This window comes from Sarcophilus harrisii, chromosome 1 (genome assembly GCF_902635505.1).
Source record: "Sarcophilus harrisii chromosome 1, mSarHar1.11, whole genome shotgun sequence".
In the NCBI taxonomy this organism is placed as follows: Eukaryota; Metazoa; Chordata; class Mammalia; order Dasyuromorphia; family Dasyuridae; genus Sarcophilus; species Sarcophilus harrisii.
This window is the reverse complement of record NC_045426.1, coordinates 687,849,257-687,866,886: the sequence shown is the minus strand read 5'-3', so window position 1 is coordinate 687,866,886 and position 17,630 is coordinate 687,849,257. Positions and strand designations below refer to the sequence as shown.

At 33.6% G+C, this 17,630-nt stretch overlaps 1 protein-coding gene across 2 annotated transcripts in view; it reads right to left on the bottom strand.

Moving 5' to 3' along the window:
* The window catches only part of RAD9B (RAD9 checkpoint clamp component B), a 54,378-nt gene that overhangs the window by 34,143 nt on the left and 2,605 nt on the right, over nucleotides 1-17,630 (bottom strand). The window contains exons 2-4 of one of the 2 annotated variants that reach the window (XM_031948565.1): nucleotides 15,350-15,420; nucleotides 13,803-13,952; nucleotides 9,440-9,554 (exon numbers count right to left, since the gene is read on the bottom strand). In XM_031948565.1, the coding sequence (XP_031804425.1) occupies nucleotides 9,440-9,554; nucleotides 13,803-13,952; nucleotides 15,350-15,420 (336 nt within the window). Of the gene's footprint in view, nucleotides 1-9,439; nucleotides 9,555-10,304; nucleotides 10,563-13,802; nucleotides 13,953-15,349; nucleotides 15,421-17,630 lie in introns of those variants that run through there. The other variant, XM_031948566.1, reaches the window with a different exon arrangement.

Here is a 17,630-nt window from a genome sequence, read left to right as displayed (position 1 = left end):
TTGAAAAAGACAAAGAACACGCAAGAAAGTAGGATCGAGAATTGAAAAAGAAAATAATTCACTAAAAAAAAAAATTAGTGAAATGGAAAAAAATTCCACAGACCAAAACAATACATCTAAAAACTCAATTGGACATATACAGAAAGAAGTAAAAAAGCTAATGAAGAAAATAATTTTAAAAATTAGAACTGAACAAATTGAAACTAATGATGCATTGAGACAGCAAGAATCAGTCAAGCAAAACCAAAAAATGACAAACTGAAAAACCATGAATTATCTACTTCTAAAATGACAGACTTGGAAAATAGATCTAGGAGAGATAATCTGAGGATTATTGGACTTCCAAAACTATGATGAAAATAAGAGCCTAGATACTATTTTACAAGAAATCATCAAAGAGAACTGCCCAGATGTAATAGAATCAGAAGGTAAAATAGGCATTGAAAGAATTCATCGAACACCTTCTGAAAGAAACCTTAAAATAAAAACACCAAGGAATATTGTGGCAAAATTTCAGAACTATCAGATAAAGGAAAAAATTTTACAAGCAGCCAAAAAACCATTTAAATACTGAGGTGCCACAATAAGGATCACCCAGGATCTGGCTGCCTCTACATTAAAGGAAAGAAGGGCCTGAATATGATATTCGAAAGGCACAAGAACTTGGATGCAGCCAAGAATAAACTACCCAGCTAAGCTGGAGCATTTTCTTCAGGGAAGAAGATGGACTTTAATGAAACAAATGAATTCCATTTGTTTCTGAAGAAAACCAGAATTAAACAAAAAATTTGATCTCCAAGAATAGAACTCAAGAGATGCAGAAAAGGTAAAAATAACTCTTGAGAATTGTATTTCTGTTGTGGATATACAAAAAAATACATGTAAAATTTGATAGTACTGATATAACATAAAAAAGGGAAGTAGATATGGAAAAGGATGATGGCAGAATAAGGTGGGAAGGAGGGATAAAAAGAGGGAAACCACATCCCACAAAGAGGCTAAGGAAACTTATCATATCTGAGGGAATTTAGAGAGGGGAGGAACATATGTGAATCTTACTCTCATCAGAGTTGGCTCAAAGGAAAAATAATTGACATTTGTTTTAGAGAAAATTCTCTCTCGCTCATTAAAAACGGGGAGAGGAAAAGGAAAAGAAAAAGAGTAATAAGGGAAGGAAGGGGAAAGACTCAAAGGGGGAGGGAGGGATTATAAAGAGGATAAGTATCGTGATACAAGAGGGGACATTAAGTTTAAAAGGGGAAAGAGGGTTGGGGAGGCAAGAATAAGTAAAGCACAATCTGGGGTTATTAGGATGGCAGGAAATACAGATTTAGTAATTCTAACTCGTAAATGTGAATGGGATGAACTCCCCATAAAGAGGAGGCAGATAGCAGACTGGATCAAAGTCAGAACCCTACAATATGTTGTTTACAAGAAACACATTTAAAGCAGGGGGATACATATAGAGTAAAGGTAAAAGGCTGGAGCAAAATCTATTATGCTTCAGGTGAAGTCAAAAAGAGGGTAGCCTATCCTTATCTCAGATCAAGCAAAAGTAAAATTGATCTAATTAAAAGAGATAAGGAAGGAAACTACATCCTGCTAAAGGGCAGCTAAACAACAAGCAATATCAATATTAAACATATATGCACCAAGTGGTATGGCACCTCAGCTTCCTAAAGGAGAAGTTAAGAGAGTTGCAAGAAGAAATAGACAACAAAACTGTAATAGTAGGAGATCCTCAACCTTGCACTCTCAGAATTAGACAAATCAAACCACAAAACAAATAAGAAAGAAATTAAAGAAGTAAACAGAATATTAGAAAAATTAGGTATGTTGGATCTTTGGAGAAAATTGAATGGAGATAGAAGGGAATATACTTTCTTCTCAGCAGTTCATGGAACCTATTCAAAAATTGACCATATATTAGGACATAAAGACCTCAAAATTAAATGCAAGAAAGCAGAAATAGTAAATGCTTTCTTTCAGATCATGATGCAATAAAAACTACATTCAACAAAAAAATTAGGGGGAAATAGACCAAAAAGTAATTGGAAACTAAACAATCTCATCTTAAAGAATGATTGGGTGAAGCAGCAAATTATAGATACAATTAATAATTTCACTCAAGATAATGACAATGATGAGACATCATACCAAAATTTGTGGGATGCAGCCAAAGCAGTAATAAGAGGGAATTTTATATCCTTAGAGGCTTACTTGAATAAAACAGAGAAAGAAAAGATTAATGAATTGGCTTGCAAACTAAAAAAACTAAAAAGACCAAATTAAAACCCCCAATCAAATACTAAATTTGAAATTCTAAAATTAAAAGGAGAAATTAAAATATTGAAAGTAAAAAATCTATTGAACTAATTAATTAAACTAAGAGTTGGTTCTGTGAAAAAGCCAATAAAATAGATAATCCTTTGGTAAATCTGATTAGAAAAAGGAGGGAGGAAAATGAAATTAGTAGTCTTAAAAATGAAAAGGGAGAACTTTCCACCAAGGAAGAGGAAATTAGAGAAATAATAAGGAGTTATTTTGCTCAACTTTATGCCAATAAATTTGATAACCTAAATGAAATGGATGACTACCTCCAAAAATATAGACTTCCCAGACTAACAGAGGAGGAAGTAAATTGCTTGAATAGTCCCATTTCAGAAAAAGAAATAGAACAGGCAATTAAACAACTCCCTAAGAAAAAATCCCCAGGACCAGATGGATTTACATGTGAATTTTACCAAACATTTAAAGAACAATTGGCCTCAATGCTATATAAATTATTTGATAAAATAGGGAATGAAGGAGTCCTACCAAATTCCTTCTATGACACAGACATGGTACTGATACCTAAACCAGGTAGGCTGAAAACAGAGAAAGAAAATTATAGACCAATCTCCCTAACGAATATTGATGCTAAAATCTTAAATAAGATATTAGCAAAAAGACTACAGAAAATCATCTCCAAGATAATACACTATGATCAAGTAGGATTTATACCAGGAATGCAGGGCTGGTTCAATATTAGGAAAACTATCAATATAATTGGCCATGTTAATAACCAAATTAACAAAAACCATATGATCATCCTCAATGTGCAGAAAAGCATTTGATAAAATCCAACATCCATTCCTATTAAAAACACTTGAGAGTATAGGAATAAATGGACTTTTCCTTAAAATAATCAGCAGCATCTATTTAAAACCATCAGTAAGCATCATATGTAATGGAGACAAACTGCAACCATTCCCAATAAGTTCTGGAGTGAAACAAGGTTGCCCACTATCACCTTACTATTTAATATTGTATTAGAAACGCTAGCTATAGCAATAAGAGCTGAGAAAGAGATTAAAGGAATAAGAACAGGCAATGAGGAAGCCAAATTATCACTCTTTGCCGATGGCATGATGGTATACTTAGAGAACCCCAGAGATTCTGCTAAAAGTTATTAGAAATAATCCACAACTTTAGCAAAGTTGCTGGTTATAAAATAAACCCACATAAGCCATCAGCATTCTTATATATCACTAACAAAATCCAACAGTCAGAGTTACAAAGAGAAATTCCATTTAAAGTAACTACTGATAATATAAAATATTTAGGAATCTATCTGCCAAGGGAAAATCAGAAACTTTATGAGCAAAATTACAGACCACTTTTCACACAAATTAAGTCTGATCTAACCAATTGGTAAAATATTAAATGCTCTTGGATAGGGCGAGCAAATATAATAAAGATGACAATATTACCTAAACTAATCTATTTATTTAGCGCCTATACCAATCAGACTCCCAAAAACTATTTTAATGACCTGAAAAAATAACAACAAAGTTCATATGGAAAACAAAAGGTCAAGAATTTCAAGGGAATTAATGAAAAAATCAAAATGATGGTGGCTTAGCTGTACCAGATCTAAAATTATATTATAGAGCAGCAGTTACCAAAAACTATTTGGTATTGGCTAAGGAATAGATTAGTTGATCAGTGGAATAGAGTAGGTTCAAGGGATAAAACAGTCAACAAATATAGCAACCTAGTCTTTGACAAACCCAAAGATCCCAGCTTTTGGGATAAGAACTTACTGTTTGATAAAAATTGCTGGGAAAATTGGAAACTAATATGGCAGAAACTAGGCATTGATCCATACTTAACGCCGTACACCAAGATAAGGTCAAAATGGGTTCATGACCTAGGCATAAAGAATGAAATCATTAATAAATTAGAGGAACATAGGATAGTTTACATCTCAGACATGTGGAAGGGGAAGGTCTTTATGACCAAAGCAGAACTAGAGATCATTACTGACCACAAAATAGAAAATTTTGATTATACCAAACTGAAAAGTTTTTGTACAAACAAATCTAATGCAGACAAGATTAGAAGGGAAGCAATAAACTGGGAAAATATTTTTACAGTCAAAGGTTCTGATAAAGGCCTCATTTCCAAAATATATAGAGAATTAACTCTAATTTATAAAAATCAAGCCATTCTCCAATTGAAAATGGTCAAAGGATATGAACAGACAATTCTCAGATGAAGAAATTGAAACTATTTCTAGTCATATGAAAAGATGCTCCAAGTCATTATTAATCAGAGAAATGCAAATTAAGACAACTCTAAGATACCACTACACACCTGTCAGATTGGCTAAAATGACAGGAAAAAATAATGATGATTGTTGGAGGGGATGTGGGAAAACTGGGACATTGATGCATTGTTGGTGGAGTTGTGAACGAATCCAACCATTTTGGAGAGTAGTTTGGAACTATGCTCAAAAAGTTATCAAACTGCATACCCTTTGATCCAGCAGTGTTACTTACTGGGATTATATCCCAAAGAGATTATAAAGAAGGAAAGGGACCTGTATGTGCACGAATGTTTGTGGCAGCCCTTTTGTAGTGGCTAGAAACTGAAACTGAATGGATGTCCATCAGTTGGAGAATGGCTGAATAAATTGTGGTATATGAAAATTATGGAATATTACTGTTCTGTAAGAAATGACCAACAGGATGATTTCAGAAAGGCCTGGAGAGACTTAATATGAACTGATGCTGGAGTGAAATGAGCAGGACCAGGAGATCATTATATACTTCAACAAATACTAGATGATGACCAGTTCTGATGGATCAGGCCATCCTCAGCAACAAGATCAACCAAATCATTTCTAATGGAGCAGTAATGAACTGAACTAGCTATACCCAGAAAAAGAACTCTGGGGGATGACTAAAACCATTACATTGAATTCCCTAATCCCTATATTTATGCACACCTGCATTTTTGATTTCCTTCACAAGCTAATTGTACAATAATTCAGAGTCTGATTCTTTTGTACAGCAAAATAATGTTTTGGTCATGTATACTTATTATGTATCTAAGTTATATTTTAATATATTTAACATCTACTGGTCATCCTGCCATTTAGGGAGGGGTGGGGGTAAGAGGTGAAAATTGGAACAAGAGGTTTGGCAAATTGTTAATGCTGTAAAGTTACCCATGTATATATCCTGTAAATAAAAGGCTATTAAATTAAAAAAAAAAAAAAAAAAAAAAAAAGCAGAAGTGACCAAATGGAAAAAGAGGTTAAAAAGCTCACTGAAGAAAATTCCTTCAAAATTAGAATTAAGCAAGTGGAAACTAATGACTCCATGAGATATCAAGAAACAATCAAAGAAAATCAAAAGAATGAAAAATAGGAGAAAATGTGAACTATCTCATAAAAAAAAAAAAAACTGACCTAGAATAGAGCAAGGAGAGATTAAAAAAAAAAAAAAAAACTATTGAACTACCTGAAAGCTATGATTAAAAAAAAAAAAGAGTCTAGACATCATCTTTCAAGAAATTATCAAGGAAAACTGTCCTGATATTATAGAACCAGAGAGAAAAATAAAAATTAAAAGAATCCAGTGATCACCTCCTGAAAGAGATCCCAAAATCAAAACTCTCACAATATTATCACCAAATTAGAGAGCTCCTATGTTAAGAAGAAAATATTGCAAGCTTTTATTTCATGAAGTCACAGTCAGGATAACACCAGATTAAGCAACTTCTACATTTTACTGGGACATGATATTGTTCTCCACAATGATTAGATTATACATAGCTTTGGTTAATTCATCTGAAAACTACCTATTCATATCCTTTGACCTTTTAGGAATCTGGGAACGACTGGTATTCTTATAAATTCAGCTCATTTCTTTATATGTTTGGGAAATGAGGTCTTTATCAGAAAAATGTGCCGTAAAATTTTTTATAGTTATAATTACCAGCTATGTTTCCCCCTCCATCCTATTTTCCCCCTATTTATCATTCTCCCTCTCTCTTTTTGCCCTGTGTATCCTCTCAGAGAAATGCAAAAAAACAATTCTGAGATATCACTTCATACCTATCAGTTTGGCTAATATGACAGAAAAGGAAAATGACAAATGAAGGAGATATAGGAAAATTGAGACATCAATGCAATCATTGTTGGTGGGATTATGAATTGATCTAATCATTGTGAAGAGCAATTTGGAATTATGGCTAAAGGACTATAGAATCCTGCATAACATTTGACCCAGAAATATCACTATTAGGTGTATATCCCAAAGAGATTTTTTTTTAAGGGAAAGGACCTATATGTACAAAAATATTTATGACAACTCTTTCTGCGATGGCAACAAAATGGAAATGGAGGGGATGTCCATCAAGAATGGCTGAACAAGATAAGGTACATAATTGTGATGGAATACTATTTTGATACAAAAAATGATTCGCGGGATACTCTCAGAAAAACCTGGAAAGATGACTTACATGAACTGATGCAAAGTAAAATGAGTAGAACCAGGAAAACACTGTACACAGTAATAGCAATACTATATGACTATCAACTATTATCAGCAACACAATGATCCAAGACAATTCTGAAGGATTTATGATGAAAAATGGTGTCCACTTCTAGAAAAAGAACTGATAGAATCTAAATTCAGATCAAAACATGCTTTTTTAAGCTTTGTTTATTTTCTTGAATTTTTTTTTCTCAGTGGTTCAGTGTTTTCTTACACAACATGACTAATGTGGAAATGTTTGCATGATTGTACATATACAATCTGTATCAAATTAATCGCCTTTTCACATAGGAGGGAGAAGGAGGAAAGAATTTGGAACTCAAAATTTTTTAAAAACAAATGTTAGACCAGCCCTGAAGTCAAGAAGACCTGAATTAAAATTTGACCTCAGATACTTAACACTTCCTAGCTGTGTGACCCTGGGTAAAACACTTAACCCCAATTGATTCAGCAAAAACAAAAACAAAAACACACCCAAATGTTAAAAATTGTTTTTACATGTAATTGGGGAAAATTAAATATCGAAATTCAAAGAATGTGTAGCATACAAAGCAGTCACATCTTAGTGGATAGTTTACACCGGGTTGAGGGTAACCAGTAGACCTCAAGTTAATGTAAAGACTTTCCCTGGTAGATTTGATGCTTGAGAATAATATGTTTCAACAGCTATCAAGGCAGCTGAAGTAAGCACTGTGTGGTGCTCAGAGCTTAATCAGGCATCAAAGACACCAAGGTCATTCACTGCACCCTGGGCTATCACCAGTTAGCTTGATGTTTGTCCTACTACTGGACTTTCATGACTCAGGAAGAGAAAGTGAGATTGAGAACTTTGTGTAACTCTGTCTCTTATAGATCAGGTTCACATGCAAATCAAGATATCACCCATGATGTCATAGATGTTGCCATTGGTCCTCTTTAAAAACAAAGGACAAACAACAGCACATACATATACATATATACCTAAGGACAAGCTTCTGTTACATTCTCCTTGTTGGAAAACTCACTGATGCATCTAGTATCTAGTAATACTGGAAAACTAGTATTTTAAATTATTTTATCATATTTATTATTAACTAAAAATTAGAAAATTAATAGAAAACTTGAAAACGAGTATCTAGAAAACTGTAGGGATATGTACGTATGTACACATATACACATACATATTCAATGAAGACATGTATAAGCTCTCATTACTGCAGCCAACTCTGTAAGAGCTGTACAAAGTACAGAGAAGTCACAAATCTGCTTTGGCAGAAGGAAGTTACCACATCAATGAAAACAGAGATTTGGCAAAACAAACAAACAAACAAAACCCATAATCTGAAGTTTTTAAAATTGAAGAAGCATATTTACTGAATATTTACCAGATACATCTCACCTACAGTGAGATACATTTCACCTACAGTGAGATACATTTCACCTACAGTGAGATACATTTCACCTTAGTTCCTCCTAAGGAACTAGAGGAACTAAAATAGGGTTTTGGGTTTTTTGGTTTTGGTTTTGGTTTTGTTTTTTTTGAAATGTGTTTATCGCTCTCTAGTGGTCACCATGAAACATGTCATTCTGTCTAACTAAAGAGGCATTACTCAAATTCCTTTTAAAACAAAATATTTTCTTGCAACTGGTTATGATGTCCTGACTTCTTAACTGTCTCTTTAATATGGTTGCCTTAAGATATCAAAAAAAGCTTATCAGATACAAAATTTCTAAATGTACTTATTTATTCATTATTGGTTGAATTTTTAAGAGCAACAATAAAAATGATAGCACATTCTAACTGCAGCCTGAAATGATGTTCTATCAGACTGCGGAATGTAAAATTGTTGTTACATTTAAATATGTACTTATTTTACTTTTATAATGAGACCTTCCATAGAAGCTACTAAAACCAATTGGCAAATAATTATTGAATATCACACTATATACACAAAGAGGCACAAAAAGTATAAGACAACATACAGTCTGCAGTTATTTATAATTCAACTGGAGATCCATGATAAATACAAATGAAAAAATGAGAAAACAATGTAAATTGTAGAATCAAGATAATATTCCAAAGGACCATCCCATGACAGCAACAAATATAATCTCAAATTGCTTTGTATTGAAGTGTTTTGGGGATAAATCAATGTAACAAAGTCTATTATAGGATTATTTAAATAGGTAAATCAGTTAAAATTAAATGTTTTTGATACTAGCATTTGGTCTAGAAGCTGACAAGTCTGGTTTTTATGGCTTCTAACTTCATCACTTCTTGGTATTTCTACATCTCTACATACACACTAGTCTGAATCATATTCTATTGGAATTGGGCAAGCAACCAATAATCATATGACTAAATTCAACAGGATATATTTAAGACTGGTTTGTATATGTGCAGAGTCTATACCTCTAGATCTTACTCAATGCAGAAATAATTCTTTACCACTAACTGACTTTTCAGTGCTATTATTGATATTAATAAGTTGATCTATAATGTACAACTTTTTGCATCATGAAACTATACAAATTCAAAGTAATTTCTAATGCTAAGAATATTTAAAGCATAATGAAAATATTATAAACATGAAATAAGCTTAGAAGGAAAATAAGCTTAAAATCATACCTACCATGTTTGCAGAAAAGTTGAAAAATCACATGGCCTGTATCAACACTTGTAAAAATTCTGCACTTTTCTACATTTCTTTCAAGTGTATTCAGACATCTAAATATAGGCAGAACCGACTGCAACAAAAACCAAAAAAAACACATGTAAAATAAGGATTTAAAATTTTGTTATATGGAAGCTGTCTTGAAAAGAGAAAGAGGGATACTGAGAGAGAAAGAGAAAGAGAGAGAGAGAGAGAGAGAGAGAGAGAGAGAGAGAGAGTATATTTGAATTTACACTCCTAACCTTATTTCTGTGAGCTTTGTTTTGGGAATGATAACTAACAATTAAATGCAAATTTCAAATTGATATTCAAGTAAAATATTAAACAAAAGAGAGTGAAGACTCTGAAGAATTAGTAAAGGATCTGAGAAAACCCATTTTCTGTTTTTGTTTTTGTTTTTGATAAAAGAGGTTTATTACTGAGTTTAGAAGTAGGAGATAGGTGAAGGTAGAGATAAGGAGGGCACTGGACAGAGGGTCCAGTGGACAGAGGGTCCTCACATGGCTGCCATGGAAAACCCATTTTCTGATTAAAGAAAAGACAACTGTGAGTGTTCCTAAAAACCAGGCTTCTCAGGATGTTGTGTAATCAATGTCCTTCCATATGCATGTGGAAAGAAAAACAGAAAAAGGCTAGAAACTTGCAAACAGAAAGAAGACACTGTCATGACTAATGACAGTATATTCCACCTGCTGAAAGACAGGAGAGAACAGAGGTTAGAACGGGAAAATGAACACTTGCTCTTTAACTAGCTGTGGTGGGGAGAGGGGAAGAGGGGGAATGATGGGAAGTCGGCAGGGGACTCCTGACTGAGTTAACTCACCACCACCATCAATTTCATTTGATGAAATTACAGTATTTAAGAGGCAGGTAACAGAAATTGTGAGATGTAGGCTTGAATCCCTTTCAGATTTTCAATGACCCAGTTGCATCCTGTAGGGGACAGATAATATACTCACTCTGAATGATGTGTTTGAGCGTAAAAGAGGTAGGAAATTTGGATGAAATTGGTAGAGAAAATGGTTTTGCTCTAAGTGTGTTTTTTCTCTTCCAACTCGTTATATGACTTTCTTTGTCTCTCTCTCTCTGTATCTCTCTCTCTTTGTTTGTCTCTCTCTGTTTCTGTTTGTCTCTGTTTCTGTTTCTCTCTCCCTGTCTCTGTCTCTCTCTGTGTCTCTGTTTATCTCTGTGTCTCTCTGTCTCTGTCTCTCTGTCTCTCTCTCACACACCCACACACACACATCTTACACAGATAACTACAAGTTTCTGAATAGAGAGAACAAAGGCAAGGAATTTTGCTATTAAATTGACCTAAGGCTTGAAGTATCAACCTTGAATATACAGGAGAAAACTTTCATCGTAATACAAAAACTCGGATTGAATTAAAAGGGTCCTATTCAAGCTTAAGGATAAAATCAGAGTAAGCATGATTAATAAAAATAAAGGATTAATAAGCCATAAAATTATATGCATTTTTCTTTAGCAACTAGATCTTTAGAATAATCTGTTTGAGTCTACCTGTAAGTACAAACAATTCAGAATCATGTAGCATCTCCTTAATCCTTCCCTTTACTCTGAGGAGAACTCATTCTTTCTCTTTGGCTATGATTCCCTTGACTTGTGTGTATTATAGCAAGTTTGAGTTGCCTCAAAGGGTACCACTTATAATCAATCTTCTCAGAGCCTAAGAGTCAACCCTAGAGAATGACTATTCCTACTACTAATCCTGTAGCTCCCACCAATGTATTTCCCATTAACAAATAAATTACCAATACTCATGAACTAAAACAGTAATCAAAAATGAAAAGCAAACATAAAATTTATACAATATTCTATCCCTAAAGCCAAATCATCATCTCCTACCAGTATACATAATGTCTAAAGGAGTCAGCACGCTCTAAGTCACAAAGTAATGAGACATATATGTAAGGAATATGTGTAGCCAGGGATACTCACAATTCATAAACAGTTAACTTTAAAATCTTCTTTCTGTCTCAGGAATGTCCATAAAAGTTTCTTGATGAGTGTAGCTTCTGTATGAACAAATGCTTCCACTGCTAAATTGAGTTAATCCACTATTCTGCATTAATATCTTTCTAGACAAGGTATCTCAGTTGAATTCACCGATCTGTTGGGATGCTTCTCTAATAATTCATTTATAAGCTGTTCCTATGCTCATCTTGTTCCCTTATAGTAGGTATAATATCCATCACTTTAAACATCAAGCTCATAGATGCTTTCAGGTTTGGTGGTCTTCAGGTGAAGGTGTGTTATGGTTTTTAGAAAAGGCAAAAGTTCTTTTTCTAATATTAGCAAAAAAATCTCTCCAACTCTCCTACTTTTGCTATGATTCACCTTTTGTACTTCTCAGTAACAATAGGTACAACTCAGAGAAGTAATAAGTTTGTTTTCTTTTCACCAAGAGTTGGTGATAGAGAGCAAACTATATTTTTCTACTTTCCTTTACAGCAACTAAATATATATTTTAAAAATGTGTAACTGCCCCATTGTATATAAATCAACAAATGTTGCTCAAAACACTCAGCAACTGCTTTTCTTTAGAACACATAAATAGATAAGTACTAGATGAGTCAAGTTCCCCTCCTTATAAAAAGGAATAGAAAATAATGAAAACGTTTTTTCTTTCTCAGTAAATTTCATCTTGGGGAATTCCTGCTCTTTGAATCATGTTGCCATAACCAAGATATTAGTTAGAACTAATGAAGTTGCAAAGAATAAATGATCAACATTTTGAGTACTGAATTCACACATTTAGCCTTAAGTAATAGTAAAGTTACACCTAAAAATGATAAACAGAAGAACTGCACATGTTTATTGGATTACTTGCTATAGAAGGGAGGGGAGAAGAAGGGAGAAAAATTTGGAACACAAGGTTTTGCAAAAGTGAATACTGAAAATTATCTTTGCATGTATTATGAAAAATAGAAAGCGATTATTTTTTGAATAATGATAAATATAACGATAGAATGAGCAAAAGACTACATGTACAATGTAAATTCAATGTAATAGGCCAATGGATGAGTTATTTTTATAAAATACATTTTTCATTATATCTTTTGGTTTTATATCACCTACATTTTCAACTGAATCCCTACCCCATTCCTTTCCAGAGAGCTACTCCTTATAATAGAGAGAAAAAGAAGAAATTAATATTCAACAAAACTAAAAAGCATATAGAAAAAGTCTATCACTATATATAATATTCCATACTCATGGTCTTCTGCTTTTGCAGAAGTGAAGGAAGGGGAAGGAAAGATGTCTTCTAATATGCTAAATTTTTTTTTTAGGGACCAATCTTGATGTCAAAGAACTCATTTTCAAGTGCTTTTTTCTTATTTTCTCTGTTTATATTGTTGTAAATATTGGGAAGAAAACAATACTTCTTGGTTCTGCTTACTTTATTTTGAATTAGTTTATATAAGTCTTTCCATGTTTCTTTGTACTCACTATAGTCATTGTTTGTTATAGCACAGTAATATTATGAGCATGTTTAACTAATCTCCAGATGAAGTTCTTTGTTATCACAAAAGTATGTTAGTAATTAAAAGTGTTCCAAAAGTCTTAGTGGAGTTTTAAACTTAAAACATGTTGTGTTAACAATACTATATGATGACCAGTTCTGATGGACCAGGCCATCCTCAGCAACGAGATCAACCAAATCATTTCCAAAGGAGCAATAATGAACTGAACCAGCTATGCCCAGAAAAAGAACTCTGGGAGATGACTAAAAACCATTACATTGAATTCCCAATCCCTATATTTATGCACACCTGCATTTTTGATTTCCTTCACAAGCTAATTGTACAATATTTCAGAGTCTGATTCTTTTTGTACAGCAAAATAACGTTTTGGTCATGTATACTTATTGTGTATCTAATTTATATTTTAATATATTTAACATCTACTGGTCATCCTGCCATCTAGGGGAGGGGGTGGGGGGGTAAGAGGTGAAAAATTGGAACAAGAGGTTTGGCAATTGTTAATGCTGTAAAGTTACCCATGCATATATCCTGTAAATAAAAGGCTATTAAAAAAATTTTTTTAAAAATTACAAAAAATAAAAAAATAAAAACATGTCGTGTTAGTTACTTGCTTAAATGTTATATCTCCTAGGATTCTAAGCTTACAAGGAACAGGTATTCTTTTATAAATAACTTGCATTGGATGTTCTAATTTAAACCAAAATATAAAGAATTTATGTTTTTGTTCTATATATCAAACATTCTCACTATATACTGGAACACACACTGAAAAACACTCATTTACTCATTATATAGTGGACTGAAAAACACTGATTTACCTTCATTCCCAATTTACATTTTAGATACAATGACATGTTACTGTCACACATTTCAGATGTAGTCGTCCATTGGTACAGTTGAAAGAATGAAACTGGGAATAAAATACTTCCATAAGCTGATCTGCAAGAACTCATGGACCGAAGTCCAAACTGGGGGAAAAAAACAGCAAAAGAATTTTTATTAAATAACACCAAGAAAACGAATATTTTAATTTCTTAAAACTTAGGTATATGAAACTATAGTCACTATGCTCTAATAGTTTTATTCATATAAAAACACAATCTAGTACTAACCATAGGTGTTCCAGGGAATTCTATGCTGGACCTTCTTCCTAGCACTACACTATGTTACTGAGTGATCTCATTACCTTCCAGGAATTTAATTATCATCTCAATGTTGAAGATTGCCAAATCTAATTATCCAGCCTTAAACTTTAATCTTACTATCAGTTTCCCATGACCAACTGCTTTTCAAACATCTTATAGTGGATTTCCAGTAAACATCTTAAATGCAACATGTCCAAAACTAAAGTCATTATCTTTCCCCCTATACACTATATCCCTTCCAAAGTTTTCTATACTGTAGAAGGCAACACCATCTTCTTAGTCCCCCAGGCTCCTAAGACCTAGAAGTAATCCTCAATTCCTCACTATTTCCCTCCCCACTTCCCTTCCCATATCAAAATCTACTGAATTAATCTTTGTAATATCTCTTAAATATATCTTCTTTTCTCTGATACTGCTACCATCCTGATTCAAGGGCCTCATCGCCTCAAATTTGGACTGTTGGTTGGTCTGCCTCCCAAGTCTCTCCCTTCTTCTATCCATCATCCATTTAGTCACCAAAGTGATTTTTCTAAAGCATTCTGTCACCTTCACACCTAATATGCTCCAGTGGTTCACTATCACCTCTAAAAGAAAATACAAAGTTCTTTGATGTTCAAAGTCCTTTATAACCTACTTCCTCTCCCCACTTCTGCCCCTGCCCACACACCTTTTCAGTCTTTTTATTCTTCATCCCTCTCCATACTCTTCAGTGCAGTGCTCTTTCTTGAATAAGACTCCAAAACTTGACTCCAGACACTTTGCTGACTGTAATGTTTTCCCTCATTTCCATCTACTGCCTTTCTTCAGCTAAAACTCCATATTCCACAAAAAGCCTCTTAATTCTAATTCTTCCCTCCTGTTGCCCATTTCCAATTTATCCTATATAATTTGTACATATGTTTCCATGTTGTCTGAGCACCTTAAGAGCAGACACTAAATTTTTTTGCCTTATTTTGTATTCCCAGTGCTTAGCACATAGTAGAAATTTAATAAGTGTTTATTTTACTGACTGGAATCGTTCAAGTTAGTTATATTTGAGAAATTGTTTATTTTTTTAAAGAAGTTATATTTTTTAAAACATTTAAGATAAGGAAAAAAGTTATAACAATGAAAGTAATTCTCTTGCATTTTTCATCTTCTGGTGAACACTGAATTTAGATTAAGCTCTCCAAAAGATTTCCTTTGCTTTTATATTTGATGTTAGGTTAATTTTTACTTACACCTTTTTCATTTGGGTCGAGCCACAGATCCTCACTGATTCGAGCTAAAGCATGGATTGCTTTCCCAAACACTGTGGAGAAAAACGAGAGTAGTCTTTAAATTCTTTTCCTGTCATTAATGATAAAAATGCATACAGACCTCACAGAAAAGGTGATTAAATATATCTAATCAAATTAATAGATTTGCAGCATCTTATTCAACAGAAGGTGTCAAAGGTCCAGGGTCAATCTCCTACTGTAGATACAGAGATTGTTGTAGAGGATAACTCCCATCATATGTTTTCATGGGCCCTGTCAGAGATAATACAGGCCTATATAAACCCTCTTGCATTTCCTAATCCAGAGTAGCTTTGCTATGTCTCTATGAAGAAGAAATAAGAAATTAATTCATTTTTGAAATCTCTTTGTTTATAGTATTGTTTATTTGATACTGGCTAACATGAGCCTCTATTTCATCTTTCAGCTGCCTTCCCTAGAGGGTTCAGAAGTATGCAGCAATGGTGTGATTTTGTCTCACCTTTATATAAGACATGATTCCCACAAATCTACTGCTGTCAAATAATAGCACATTTTACAGCACTTAAAGCCCCAGAAATAAGTAGCGCAGGTCACATCATCATCAATTTACAGAGGATGAAATTAAGGGGGTAAAGTAAACTGCCCAGGTAAGTTTTAACTAACAAGTACAGTATTCAAATCCTGATGTTAGGAGTCTAAAGAGATAAGTTAGACTAGATATTCCTGTAGAGTATGGGTTGCACTAGATGGTCATTGAAGTTCAGTTCAACTCTAAAATTCTGTAAATATCAGTGCTCTTCACACTACACCTTGGTGGAGAGAGTAATGAATCTGAAATCAAGAGCCAGCTTTGAATTTGTCCTAGGACACTAGCTATGGACTTAAAACATGTGTCTGAACCTTTCTCAGCTTCAGATTCCTCATCTATAAAATCAGAATAATAATAATGCCTTCCTCTAACGGTTGTTTTGAGAATCAAATGAAATGCAATTCATATGAGACAATAGAGGTACTTTTGGAGACTCCCTGTACTTACTCTCAAATCTGAGTCCTAACTCATCAGAGAAGGACTACTAAGTTTCTAGGATATAAAATGTAGGGAATTACGTCTTTTTTTCTTCAATAGTATTTTATTTTTCCAATTACATGTAAAGATGATTTTAAATATTCATTTTTATAAGATTTTGAGTTCCAAATTTTTTCTCCCTACTTCCTTTACCTCTTCCTTTACAGGTAAAACTCATAGAAGTTATACATATACAATCATTTTAAATATACTTCCATATTTGTCATGCTGTGAAAGAAAATCAGAACAGAAGGCAAAAAAAAACACACAAGAAAGAAAAAGCAAGCAAACAAACAAATAAAGAAGTGAAAATAATATGCTTCTATCCATATTCAGGCTCCATATTTCTCCCTGGAGATAAGAATGGCATTTTCCATCTCAAGTCTATTGGAATTGTAGATGACTACTTTTAAAAGAATACCTCACAAGTCCCTGCCAGTGTGTTTCCTTTTAATTTAGCCAGCAGATACAATTAGTTCTTAGCAAAGTTATTTACTAAAATGACTTAGTAAGAACAGTAACTACAAAACTAATAATATCCCCATCCTAGATGCACTGGAATGGATGCACTCTTCTACAAATACATTCAGCATTGTTTGGAAGAATGCTTGTAAGGAATACATTAGAAACATCTGTGGCCAAGACAACAAACAAATCTAGAATTTCAGTGACTTGATGTCTTTTCTTCCACAAAGCTTTCTCCTTTCCCCTCTTCCCTGGATATAATGTCTCTATTAGGTAGGGTGCTCGGATGAGCTCCTAGAATTTTTTCTTCACAGCTTGACTTTCAATTGCCAGGACTAGCTTTCTTTTAACACCATAGGTGACTCTCTTCTTTGCTGCCAGATGTCCAGTCCTAGAAGCTGCTTTTGGTCTCAAGAGATTACTCCCTGATATTCATATCAGTCTGAAATGTGTATCTCTGTTCTCTCAACAGTGCCCTGAAATATGGAACTGCTCTAAAACTGCTAGATAAGTTGTCTCTTTTTGGCCAAGGAATTCTGCTACTAGATGCCAGGTTTTGAAACCAGTTAGCATAATGTATTAGCTTTATGATTTCATTAGTGATAACTCCAAAAGTGATGACAACTTTCATTCATTCAGATAAGCAACTCATTCATAACTTTTAGCCTGGAGGTTGCCTGGAAGACTGAGCTGGTAAGTGACTGTCTAAGATTATAGGGCCACTATTTATCA